The following is a 13,236-nucleotide window of genomic DNA, read 5'->3' as shown; positions in this document are numbered from 1 at the left end:
ATCGTTCTCCACCATGTCAACTTTCAGAGTGTCACCAGGGCAGGTTTGGTGTGAACTGTGCCAAATCATGTGACTGTGTGGAGGGCACACCCTGTGACCCTGTGAGTGGCAGGTGTCTGTGCACCTCAGGGAAGACTGGACCCAGATGTGACATTGGTAAGAGCCAGTAATACTGTATGTTTAATTGGAAGCATTCAGTAATTTCGGTGTGATGGTAGTGCAGCAAGTGCCAACCCAATATTCCCCATCTGAGCCTATTTCCAATGATATTCTTGTGTCTGTCTTACCTGCATGTGTGTTTATTGTCAGACTGCAAAGCAAACCGCTATGGGCCAGACTGCACAGAGAGGTGTGAGTGTGACAACGGGGCTTATTGTGACCATCGGAACGGACGCTGCACCTGTCTCAACAGCTGGATCGGACTCACCTGTCAGGAAGGTAATAGTGACTCACCAACACACACACACCACACTTCCCTCACAGTACAGGACTGGGTATAATGAAGGTGGACTGGAGAGAAAAGTTGACTGGAACTGACATGTTTATAATGAACAACTTATTATAGTGCTGACAAGGTGTTTTGTCTGTAGTGAAATTGCACAGAATTGTTGAGGTTGCATTTCTCCTCCGTAGTGCTGTTTGTCTATAATGAATGTGTGCTGAGATAAAGAGTAAACTGACAGCTCCTCTCACTGTGTGTGTCCTGTCCTCAGGTGGGCCTCCACGCCTCCCCTACAGAAGCAGGAGGGAGGATAACTCACATCTGGACAATAACGCATTATAGCTCCCCCTTTTGGTTGAAGGCTCCAATCCCCTCAACGAGACTGAGGCAGCAGCACAAGCTTCACTGAAGCCGAACTGAAGTGGATTAAAAGTGTGGATATTATTATTTCAGACATACACACCCCAACAGGAGAGGATATTGCTGCACCCACAGTAGCTGGATGACAGACATGGAGAAATGGACTCTCAGGGGAAGTTTGCTCTGGGGTGGATAATGCTTTGGTGTGTATGCGTATCTGTGTTTTGAAGAGTGAAGGGCTTTTCATTGTGTGTGTAGTATATATGTACGGTGCCCATCCAGGCATGGCCTGACTCATCAGTGATGAGGTCCTGGATGTTGTGACCTCCTTCTGGTAGTTAGAGGGAGGTCAGGTGTTACCAGGACTACCCTCCTCTGCACACTCCTATCCTGGACAAAGAACCTATGGTATATAGGAGATGTGTGTGGAGATGGGCTAAATGTCCAACACTAACACATTCTTGATTTCAGAGATCCACTGACTCACTCTGCTGTTCTTGAGATATTTGTTTTGTATACTTGGCAATGTTAAAATATTTCATGTTTATTGTTTTTGTAATTTCCCCCTAGAATTTTGATGGAATTTGTGCATATACCATATACAGTGGCTTGTGAAAGTATTCACCCCCCTGGAATTTTTCCTATTTTGTTGCCTTACAACCTGGAATTAAAGTAGATTTTGGGGGTTGTATCATTTGATTTATACAACCTGCCTTTCACTTTGAAGATGCAAAATATTTTTTATTGTGGAACAAGAAATAACACAAAAAACAGAAGACTTGAGCATGCATAACTATTCACCCCTGCAAAGTCAATACTCTGTAGAGATACCTTTTGCAGCAATTACAGCTGCAAGTCTCTTGGGGTATGTCTCTATAAGCTTGGCACATCTAGACACTGGGATTTTTGCCCATTCTTCAAGGCAAAACTTCTCCAGCTCCTTCAAGTTGGATGGGTTCTGCTGGTATACAGCAATCTTTAAGTCATACCACAGATTCTCAATTGGATTGAGGTCTGGGCTTTGACTAGGCCATTCCAAGACATTTACAGTGCCTTGCGAAAGTATTTGGCCCCCTTGAACTTTGCGACCTTTTGCCACATTTCAGGCTTCAAACATAAAGATATAAAACTGTATTTTTTTGTGAAGAATCAACAACAAGTGGGACACAATCATGAAGTGGAACGACATTTATTGGATATTTCAAACTTTTTTAACAATTCAAAAACTGAAAAATTGGGCGTGCAAAATTATTCAGCCCCTTTACTTTCAGTGCAGCAAACTCTCTCCAGGAGTTCAGTGAGGATCTCTGAATGATCCAATGTTGACCTAAATGACTAATGATGATAAATACAATCCACCTGTGTGTAATCAAGTCTCTGTATAAATGCACCTGCACTGTGATAGTCTCAGAGGTCCGTTAAAAGCGCAGAGAGCATCATGAAGAACAAGGAACACACCAGGCAGGTCCCCAAACTGTAGTCTGGCTTTTTTATGGCGGTTTTGGAGCAGTGTCTTCCTTGCAGAGCCGCCTTTCAGGTTATGTCGATATAGGACTCGTTTTACTGTGGATATAGATACTTTTGTACCCGTTTCCTCCAGCATCTTCACAAGGTCCTTTGCTGTTGTTCTGGGATTGATTTGCACTTTTCAAACCAAAGTACGTTCATCTCTAGGAGACAGAAGGCGTCTCCTTCCTGAGCGGTATGACGGCTGCGTGGTCCCATGGTTTTTATACTTGCGTACTATGTTTGTACTGATGAACGTGGTACCTTCAGGCGTTTGTAAATTGCTCCCAAGGATGAACCAGACTTGTGGAGGTCTACAATATTTTTTGTGGTCTTGGCTCATTTATTTTGAGTTACCCATGATATCAAGCAAAGAGGGCACTGAGTTTGAAGGTAGGCCTTGAAATACATCCACAGGTACACCTCCAAATGCCTGAAATGATGTCAATTAGCCTATCAGAAGCTTCTAAATCCATGACATCATTTTCTGGAATTTTCTAAGCTGTTTCAAGGCACAGTCAACTTAGTGTATGTAAACTTCTGACCCACTGGAATTGTGATACAGTGAATTATAAGTGAAATAATCTTTCTGTAAACAATCATTGGAAAAATTACTTGTGTCGTGCACAAAGTAGATGTCCTAACCGACTTGCCAAAACTATAGTTTGTTAACAAGAAATTTGTGGTGGTTGAAAAATGAGTTTTAATGACTCCAACCTAAGTGTATGTAAACTTCTGACTTCAACTGAATATATACTGAGATCATGTGACACTTAGCTTGCACACAGGTGGACTTGAACTAATTATGTGACTTCTGAAGGTAATTGGTTGCACCAGATCTTATTTAGGGGCGAAATACATATGCACGCACCACTTAAAAAAAGAAAAGAAGTCATTTCACTTCACCAATTTGGCCAATTTTGTCCATTACATGAAATCCAAATTAAAATCCATTTAAATGACAGGTTGTAATGCAACAAAATAGGAAAAACGCCAAGGGGGATGAATACTATTGCAAGGCACTGTATATATTGGCATTTTTGTCAGAGCAATCACTATACAAATGTGTTTAGTTTTACATCATATACAGTCATTTATTCATTTGTATGTCATCTGCTCTTACGAAGCCATCAAAGGCAATACATCACCCATCAAAACCAATCCATGTATCTGTACAGTGTAGATGATGAATCCATATCATACAATGTAAAGTGCTTTGAGCACCTGAAAAAGTGCTTTATAAATCCAGTCCCGTATGTCTAGTGCAAGTTAATCTTGTTTAATCCACTCAGATGTTCGTAGTCTGTCCACCAGAGATACATTTTCAGTAAATGCAGTAGTTATGTTTGATGTACAGGATATGAATTGACTTGTTATACACGTTGGTGCTATTGTGCTTTAATCTACTGTATGTTGACCAGTAGATTAACTACATTCTGTTCAGTACATTTGTTTACTACAGTGTTTGATTGGGTAATTTTGATCCATATCCTCAACGTTTAGTTCACCCCTTTGGATTGCAGTGAATCAGGAACCATATGACCTGAGCAGATAGTTGGCTCATCCCGGTAATATTATACAGTACTTTGTTTGTTTTTACATGTATAAAGTGCTCTTACATATATTTCTGTAGTATATATTGTATACAGGTCAAGACAATGGACAGGATTTTTTAATCCCAGTTAATAACCCATAAGATAAAAACAATCAATGAATGAAACAGACACATGGAAGTGTTGTTTTTCAAATTCATATTTTTTCATTGTCATTTTATTAAAGACCAAACCTGTACATTTTGTCTAAATTCAGATTCAAGCACAGTGCAGTTAGCAATGCCCGCAAATGAAAATAAAAAAAGAATGAAAAGGCAGAGGTGATCACAACCATAACTATATACAAAAAGGTCAAACTATGTACATACAAGAGATAAGACAATGCATACGCAATACAAATAAATTACTTATTTATGTTAATCTTTACATTGATGCAATATTAACAGAGGAAAATGCAGCACGGTGAAAGAAAGGCCAGAACAGAAACAAATGATCTCTAACATACAGCATTCTGTGAGATGAGCGTCATTAATCTGCAGGTCTGATGTCATAGCGGTCTGAGCTGATAGTAACATCAATACTATAATATGTTACAGTGTGTGTGGAGGGGGCACTGGACAGGGGATCAAAACACACTGGAACACAGAGACCCTAACCCTGCAATGATGAGTCTACTCACTAAACAGCCTGACTTACACACACACAGGTCCTAGACCACCAAGGGTGACAAGCAGGTACTCCTGGAAAGGCTTGAATGGACCAGGAGATGGTAGGAGCAGCCCAAGGAATGCCAGTTCTACTGTGGACACAATGCAGCAAACCTATACGGACAGTAGTTCATCAATGCTGTTTAAAGTCAAAACACACTACTATATTCAGATCAAATTCTGCAATAAAAATCCATAGTGCTTTACTAGTACTCATACTGCTTTCCTAGCCCAATATGCCAGTAAGGAACAAGCCTGAAAATGTATGAGCTCTGTGGTTCTCATCAACCTCTACGGGGCAGCCTAGAGGTGCACTCAACACCATTACAATTATCACCAGGCAAATCAGTGCACAGCTCTGTGCATGTACATGTCAAATTCAATTGATATTGTGACAAAGACCACCAAAATACGTCCATGGAAAACACTCCTCGTTGTGGCAATGCCTTTGAGCTATTTTATTTATTAAACATTGGTGCTGAATGTTTTTCAGTCATTTCCCTGCTGAAGACAATAAGACAGAAAATCATGAACAAATATTAAACAGAGTTCTATTTTTTTGAGAAAACCACATTGGCCTTTTCTACTAATTCACTCAGACATACATTGCCAGACACAGCAAATCAAATGTACACAGTTTATATTTAACTCATAGATGCTAAAAACAAAAGGAGCATTTGTTTCCACTATGCCAAGTATTTGTTGTCCGACCAGAGGGTCTAGCAAAGCATGCACACCTCTTCACTTTGCCTGAGAAGCATCCAAACCTCACCCACCATTACATTTTGTCATACTCACTGACACTACAGTACTATACAACTGTAATCATTGAATCTGAGAATGAGATGGTAGCGAGTATTCCTTATATTTCCACTTGTAAGCATGCCCTTGCTTGTCAGAATAATCCCCATAGGCTGGGGGACGAGGGCTCATGCTGGAGGATGTATGCATCACATGCTCTCCACTTTGTCTCACAGTAAGAGGACCCAACAGCTAGAGAGTGAATACTGATCCAGGGCAGCGTCAGATGTCTTCAGTGTGCAATGTATACGATTATTGAAAATGTATTGATTATCATCTGCCAACTGAAAATAAATTGATCATTCCATAAGTAGTGTACAATGCATGTGTACTGTATATGTGGGTATAAGCATAGAACAGCATGGTCAAGTGATTATGCTGTACACATGAAGAGAGTCCATAGATAATAAGCTAGATGGTACGCATTTTAAGTCGGTCGCTATACTCTTCCAACAAGCGACAGACACTTAGATGTGTCGCTGAAAGATGTTGGAATATCTTTGGCTCAAGCCACGTGAAAATGTCTTGATTGGACATTGGACAGGTCCACATCCACACGTGAAAGACGTACACATTAAATACATCTAAATACACTAACCAGGTATACAAACAAGTACACACATTCCCTGTTCCAAATCCCTGAGCTGCTGACACAAACCAGCCCTTTCTTCCTAGCAAGCCTCGCACGCATATGTCACATGTCAGTCTTCACTCTGATTGGGCAGGAACAGCTGCCACTAAAACCAATGAGTCTTTCCATATACCAGGAACTACTGTCTCAAGCCTTCATAACTTGCGCCCTTTGTGCTGATCTTGTCCATGATCTGATTGTGTCCACATTTTCTGAAATAGATCTAAACATGGTATTAAAATGTGTCTCATATCCGTCTACTGTGTCCTCAGATTTCCTGGTCCCTCCCTGCATGCAAATGATTTGACAGTTATTCTTTCAAAATAATATGTATTCATTTTAAAACACATATTGATGCCGTAGGTCAATGTCACCAGTCAATGATGTTAAAAAGCAGAATAATGATAATTTAAATGGTTTCTCTTTCCAGATCTGTCTTGTAAGATATCCAGACACAATGCGTGCCTCACTACCACCGGAGTAGATCAGGAAGATCACAATGCGTCTTTTAGTCATCTACACCGGTCTGAAAATGTAGGCACAATCAGAATGTGGACAAGATCAGGACAAAGGATTTATATCCGAACGAGGCATAAACGGGGCTCAAGACCAGTCTGTGCCCTGACGACCAATGGCAGCTATGGGCCTGCTGTCTCAGCCCAGCACAGCTCAAAATGAGCCTAAATAAGGCAACACACACACACACATTGAGCACAATTTAGGTAATGTGCCATTTTCATGAGAATTTGCTCTAAAATGACTAATAAAGAGGTCTGTAAAACTGACTGAGTAGCACAATTAAGACCATTACGTCTGATGCAGTTACAGTAAAACTTCAGAAAGTAACACTGCCACACAAAGGTAAATACAGATACAGCCATCATTTTACATGGCCAGTAATTAACCCTTTCTATGGCAATCAACTAGCCTGCTCAAGGTTCTTATTGACAGATGACAGACCTGGCACACGAGAGAAGCAGAGCTCAGAGCAGAGCTAAATCCTTCCACTAGGGGGCAGTCCTACCTGGCTGGTGCAGTTAGTGCAGCTCAGAGGTAGGACTCAGACTAGGGGTTAGTCAGCGCACCAGGATCAAGCCTGGCAGAACCAGCACTGTGGAGACCAGATTGACTGAGGGGAACAGATAGGAAACTGAAACAGGAGAGGAGATTCTGATTCTACACTGAAATGACTGACCATGTGTGAGACGGTTTAATTATTTCATCCTCTCTCAATGACTGAACTGTACAATACTAAAGTGCTGATTGTTCTGCCTGCAAGGAGGCTAGTACACAGATTATGTAGACCACACAAATAAAACAGATGTTTAAGAGAAACTGTTATGGACATGTACAGGCAATTGGAAACAGAACTCCCAAAAACAAATGTGTTGCTATACATGTGCAACAGAGAATTTGTTGTATATTTGTATAAACTTAAATTCCATTGGTAAGCATTCAGTATTTAGATTTTATTCCACCAAAAATACAATTATATCTGTCTGCCAAGCAAGCGTGTGCTTTTTATTTTATTTTTTAGAAATAATATTTTCTTCGGTTTTTAAACTGCAGCTTCGGCTGAATTGTATGTATAACGGATTCATCTAGTTAACCCCCTCTGTATTTTTTCTACCTATCCTTCCTTCCATTGCGGAGGTCACGTATCTATTTATCATCCTTTTCTTTTCCCTGTAAGTCTAAATGATGCTCCCCAGGGTGGCCGAGGTGGGGCCAGACTCATGCGCCGGGGTCTCATTCAGTAAAGCTCAAGCAAACAGAGGATCAGGCAAAGGTGGGGCATGGACCTGCGCTGCAGTCCTGGAGCAGTCCTGGAGCAGCCCTGGAGCAGCCCTGGAGCAGTCCTGGCTGACTGGCGCGGTGGCGAAGCGTTAGGAACGGTAGTCCTTTTTACTGTACGGCTTGTTCCCCAGGATGCTATCTACCTCGTGCGTGATGGAGGAGGATAGTTTGGGAAGAACCTGCAGGAGAAATTACAGATGCATTGAAGGAAACAGAGAAGGCAAGAGGTAGTGGTTCACTTGTAAAGATTACACATACTTTGTACCATTTGTATATATAGTACTGTATGTTGCCCCTGGTAATGTGGACATAACATTTGGAAACTAAATATCAAATGCACTGAAGGAGACCACACATATGCTGAACACACACATGCAAAAGCCCACGCCCACACACACAAAGTACAGCCGTTACAGCTCTTGAACACAATGCCACACTGAATGTAGTACATAATAAATAAGAACACAGAAGGTTCTGGTTCATAAATCCCACTTCGACTGAAATTTGAAATGTTTTGCTTTATAAAAAGGGCCATAAGGGAGAGCCATTTTAGGAATGTGACATCATTGTTATGGGCTCGAAGGGGGTGGCATTTTGAACCAATTAAACATGTTGATTGATTATCAAAACTAATTGACAAATTATGCAAATCTACACACTTTCGCTTGCTCAGACACACCCACCTGGACCCTCACTGTGTGGTCTCACTTGGACCCTCACTGTGTGGTCTCACCTGTATTGCTCCTATATTCTCCATCAGCTGGTCGGTGCTGGACGCCCCCAATAAGACGGAGCTCACCCCTTCGTTTCGTAGGCACCACGCTGTAGGGGACGGGTAAACAGCAATGACACCCCAATATACTACACAAACAAGTCTTTCTCTCCCACATAACCCTGTCCCTCCCCACCAGTGCCTCAAACATACTAAACACATATAGACCTCCTAACACAAACATGCTAGACACATGTACTGTATAACACTGCCTCCCAGATACAACACCACACACAATAAACATAACCTACCCTTCCTGAACATACACACCCAGAACACAGCCCCACCTGTATTCACTAATCTTGATCTGGAGATGTGATATTGTCTAAAAGGATTAGTGTACTTCTGTACGGAGACCTTATGCCACTGTGTTCAAACACGGTGTGGGATTAGAACCTCCAGACACACTGGTGATGATGAGACAGAGTCCACTTCCAGGAACAGATCTGACCCACCAAATCTCAGGCTTTCCCAGGATTTAACTTAAAATCCAAGGATCCTCAGGACAGGATGGGATGGTTCTAGTAGATTACATACAGTGGGGCAAAAAAGTATTTAGTCAGCCACCAATAGTGCAAGTTCTCCCACTTAAAAAGATGAGAGAGGCCTGTAATTTTCATCATAGGTACACTTCAACTATGACAGACAAAAATCCAGAAAATCACATTGTAGGATTTTTAATGAATTTATTTGCAAATTATGGTGGAAAATAAGTATTTGGTCACCTACAAACAAGCAAGATTTCTGGCTCTCACAGACCTGTAACAACTTCTTTAAGAGGCTCCTCTGTCCTCCACTCGTTACCTGTATTAATGGCACCTGTTTGAACTTGTTATCAGTATAAAAGACACTTGTCCACAACCTCAAACAGTCACACTCCAAACTCCACTATGGCCAAGACCAAAGAGCTGTCAAAGGACACCAGAAACAAAATTGTAGACCTGCACCAGGCTGGGAAGACTGAATCTGCAATAGGTAAGCAGCTTGGTTTGAAGAAATCAACTGTGGGAGCAATTATTAGGAAATGGAAGACATACAAGACCACTGATAATCTCCCTCGATCTGGGGCTCCACGCAAGATCTCACCCGTGGGGTCAAAATGATCACAAGAACGGTGAGCAAAAATCCCAGAACCACACGGGGGGACCTAGTGAATGACCTGCAGGGAGCTGGGACCAAAGTAACAAAGCCTACCATCAGTAACATACTACGCCGCCAGGGACTCAAATCCTGCAGTGCCAGACGTACTGGCTTAAGCAGGGGGACACATGTCCAGGCCCGTCTGAAGTAAGCTAGAGAGCATTTGGATGATCCAGAAGAAGATTGGGAGAATGTCATATGCTCAGATGAAACCAATATAGAACTTTTTGGTAAAAACTCAACTCGTCGTGTTTGGAGTTGCATCCAAAGAACACCATACCTTCTGTGAAGCATGGGGGTGGAAACATCATGCTTTGGGTCTGTTTTTCTGCAAAGGGACCAGGACGACTGATCCGTGTAAAGGAAAGAATGAATGGGGCCATGTATCGTGAGATTTTGAGTGAAAACCTCCTTCCATCAGCAAGGGCATTGAAGATGAAACGTGGCTGGGTCTTTCAGCATGCCAATGATCCCAAACACACCGCCCGGGCAACGAAGGAGTGGCTTCGTAAGAAGCATTTCAAGGTCCTGGAGTGGCCTAGCCAGTCTCCAGATCTCAACCCCATAGAAAATCTTTGGAGGGAGTTGAAAGTCCGTGTTGCCCAGCAACAGCCCCAAAACATCACTGCTCTAGAGGAGATCTGCATGGAGGAATGGGCCAAAATACCAGCAACAGTGTGTGAAAACCTTGTGAATACTTACAGAAAACGTTTGACCTCTGTCATTGCCAACAAAGGGTATATAACAAAGTATTGAGATAAACTTTTGTTATTGACCAAATACTTTTTTTCCACCATAATTTGCAAATAAATTCATTAAAAATCCTACAATGTGATTTGCTGGATTTTTTTCCCTCATTTTGTCTGTCATAGTGTACCTATGATGAAAATTATAGGCCTCTCTCATCTTTTTAAGTGGGAGAACTTGCACAATTGGTGCCCCAATGTATATTTTTGCCCCACTGTATATATGTCAAAACAGATGACAGGGATTATTCACTCACTGGCCAAGGCTGCGTTTTTATGTTCTGGAACGTTCAATTCAACAAAAACAATTCTGTACTGAACGACCAGTTGAAAAACGAGGAGGGGTTGCGTTGTGGGTTGTCAGCATAGCCACTGCCCCCTTTAAATATGTCCCTCATTACTTCAAGCCACATCTCGCCACACCCACCAAACAGGAGAAATGTAACTCAATGTCTGTTCAAGATCATACCAGAACGTTTTGGGGAAAGTTTAGTACAAACTGTTCCGCAATGTAGCAAACGTACCTTAGGCCAATGCCATCTATGACGTCACACAGCTACTTTAAACATATAAAATAACAGGCTCTAGGTAACTAACGGATATATTTTTTTCCAATGTAGCGACTCTCGGGTGACATAGAATTGTGGTCCCGGGACAGTCTCCCCCTCTCATCTGCCACGCTTTAATAGCCCTCCACAGAGCTGGGAATCTGTCAACAGGCTCCTTCCCCATCGCCCCAGTCGGCTCAGATTTATGTCTGCCATTCCATGTTACTGCTGACGTGGGGAATAGGGACACTTGCTCATCGTATATACACACACACCAGTGCACGCGACAGTAAACTCACCAACAGAATCAGTAGCAAGTTATTACCACTGACTTGATAAGGCTGACTTGGGTTTAGGAAAAGAACCCTGGCTGCTCTAGCGTCTAAGAACTAGATTACCACAAACAGACATACAACATAATACAGACAAACATTCTCACACACAAACCAACAGTTGATAACCACCAGAGGGACGAGGAACGGACAGACAGACAGAGAGAGAGAGAGCGGCAGTGTGTGTCGGCGTACCGATGGCGAGCTGGGGCAGAGTGCAGCCCAGCCGCTCTGCGATTGCCTGCAGCTCTTTCAACTTCGCCTGCTGACGCCGGCCCTCTTCGCTCAAGATCTTGTCCTTCAACCACTGGTAGCCCTGTTGAAACAGCCTGCTCAAAAACACAGCCCTGCCCAACACTGAGGCACTGCACTACCTGTGTCGAGCAGGGCCTGCTTTTAAACACGTGACTCTGTTTGGTAGACCAGGGCCTGCTTTTAAACACGTGACTCTGTTTTGTAGACCAGGGCCTGCTTTTAAACACGTGACTCTGTTTGGTAGACCAGGGCCTGCTTTTAAACACGTGACTCTGTTTGGTAGACCAGGGCCTGCTTTTAAACACGTGACTCTGTTTGGTAGACCAGGGCCTGCTTTTAAACACGTGACTCTGTTTGGTAGACCAGGGCCTGCTTTTAAACACATGACTCTGTTTGGTAGACCAGGGTCTGGTTGTCAACACTCTTCTATTGTACAGCCCCCAGCAGGCAGAGAGGAGGACCCTCTCTGGCTCATCTCTCATGTTTCACACACATACAGTGCAAACACACATTTGTTCCAGGATCTAAATAAATGTATAATTATTGTTGCGATTGTGTATAATTCCTTCTAAATATGAATGTACAGTCAACATATTTCAACAGGCTAAAAGCAACCTTGACAAAGGGATTTAATTTCCTGTGTAATAGCCTGTGTAATCCAATGACAAGATCAGGAACAAGCAACCCATCAGTGATTGGATCAGCCACCTACACTGTCGTTGATCAGGCGCCAACACCACAACATACGAATGAATGATCCGTATGCAAAGCTCTACTCAGGAGAACATTATCCACGTAGTTAGATGGAGAAATGGTTTCCTTAACTGTACAGGGTTAAAAGGACATAGCAACCCTGCATACTTCTGCAACAACACAGGCACAGAGTAAGCCCTAGTTTCTGAATTGGTGATGCAGTATATGCATGTTGTTGTCATTTGATCTGTGTGTGTGCACATGTGAGTGTGCATGCACGTGCCTCTGTGTGTGTGTGTGTGTGTGTGCGTGTGTGTGTGCGCATGCACGTGCCTCTGTGTGTGTGTGTGTGTGTGTGTGTGTGTGTGCGTGCGAGTGAGTGAGTGTGCATGCCTCTGTGTGTGTGTGAAATGTGAGATAAGATGCTTATGTTGACACCACCAAATAACTGCTGGTGGTAGAGTTGCTAGAGAGCTGGTAAACAGAATGGATACAAAGAGTTGGTACACAGAGTATGCTGTCACAGGGCACTCAAAAACAAACGCATCTAGGCGACATCAAGTTCTAGAACCTGAAAGACACAGAAAACAGCCATTAAGACAGGAACCAGCCAGGATAAGAAGAGGGCTGAGGGAGAAGAGGGGTTGACATGAGACCAAAGGAGAAACAAAAGAGGTGAACAGGGGGGGCAGGAGAGGGGTGCGGGTAACGCTACCTTAAGAGAGGCGCGGGAGTAAGGTGGTACCCCACTGTCGTATTTCCCTGAGATGATCCCACAGGCCAGCGGTGACCATGTCATTGCCCCCACACCTGAAAACATGGGAACATTGGGTCAGCGCCGTCACCATCACCACTCCAAATATGCTGTTCAGTCTATACTAAGTCGTCCAAAAATAGGAGACAGGACAGCATCCGGTATTTACCAAGAAAAACACAAAATTGACAAAGAAACC

At 42.8% G+C, this 13,236-nt stretch overlaps 2 protein-coding genes across 8 annotated transcripts in view; one reads left to right on the top strand and one right to left on the bottom strand.

Moving 5' to 3' along the window:
• LOC139371152 (multiple EGF-like-domains 6b) overlaps window positions 1–4,097 on the top strand; it is a 79,745-nt gene extending 75,648 nt beyond the window's left edge. The window contains exons 36-38 of the mRNA XM_071111264.1: window positions 28–156; window positions 310–438; window positions 714–4,097. Of these exons, the coding sequence (XP_070967365.1) occupies window positions 28–156; window positions 310–438; window positions 714–784 (329 nt within the window). The 3' untranslated portion in view covers window positions 785–4,097. The remainder of the gene's footprint in view (window positions 1–27; window positions 157–309; window positions 439–713) is intronic.
• LOC139371153 (potassium voltage-gated channel subfamily A regulatory beta subunit 2a) overlaps window positions 4,043–13,236 on the bottom strand; it is a 118,065-nt gene continuing 108,871 nt past the window's right edge. For 6 of the 7 annotated variants that reach the window (XM_071111269.1, XM_071111271.1, XM_071111270.1 and 3 more), the window contains 4 exons: window positions 12,999–13,093; window positions 11,531–11,651; window positions 8,531–8,619; window positions 4,043–7,976 (listed from right to left, as the gene is read on the bottom strand). In XM_071111269.1, the coding sequence (XP_070967370.1) occupies window positions 7,887–7,976; window positions 8,531–8,619; window positions 11,531–11,651; window positions 12,999–13,093 (395 nt within the window). In that variant the 3' untranslated portion in view covers window positions 4,043–7,886. Of the gene's footprint in view, window positions 7,977–8,530; window positions 8,620–11,530; window positions 11,652–12,676; window positions 12,855–12,998; window positions 13,094–13,236 lie in introns of those variants that run through there. The other variant, XM_071111272.1, reaches the window with a different exon arrangement.

This window comes from Oncorhynchus clarkii, chromosome 17 (genome assembly GCF_045791955.1).
Source record: "Oncorhynchus clarkii lewisi isolate Uvic-CL-2024 chromosome 17, UVic_Ocla_1.0, whole genome shotgun sequence".
Classification (NCBI taxonomy): domain Eukaryota; kingdom Metazoa; phylum Chordata; class Actinopteri; order Salmoniformes; family Salmonidae; genus Oncorhynchus; species Oncorhynchus clarkii.
The sequence above is the reverse complement of the archived record's forward strand: the minus strand, read 5'-3'. Positions and strand labels throughout refer to the sequence as shown.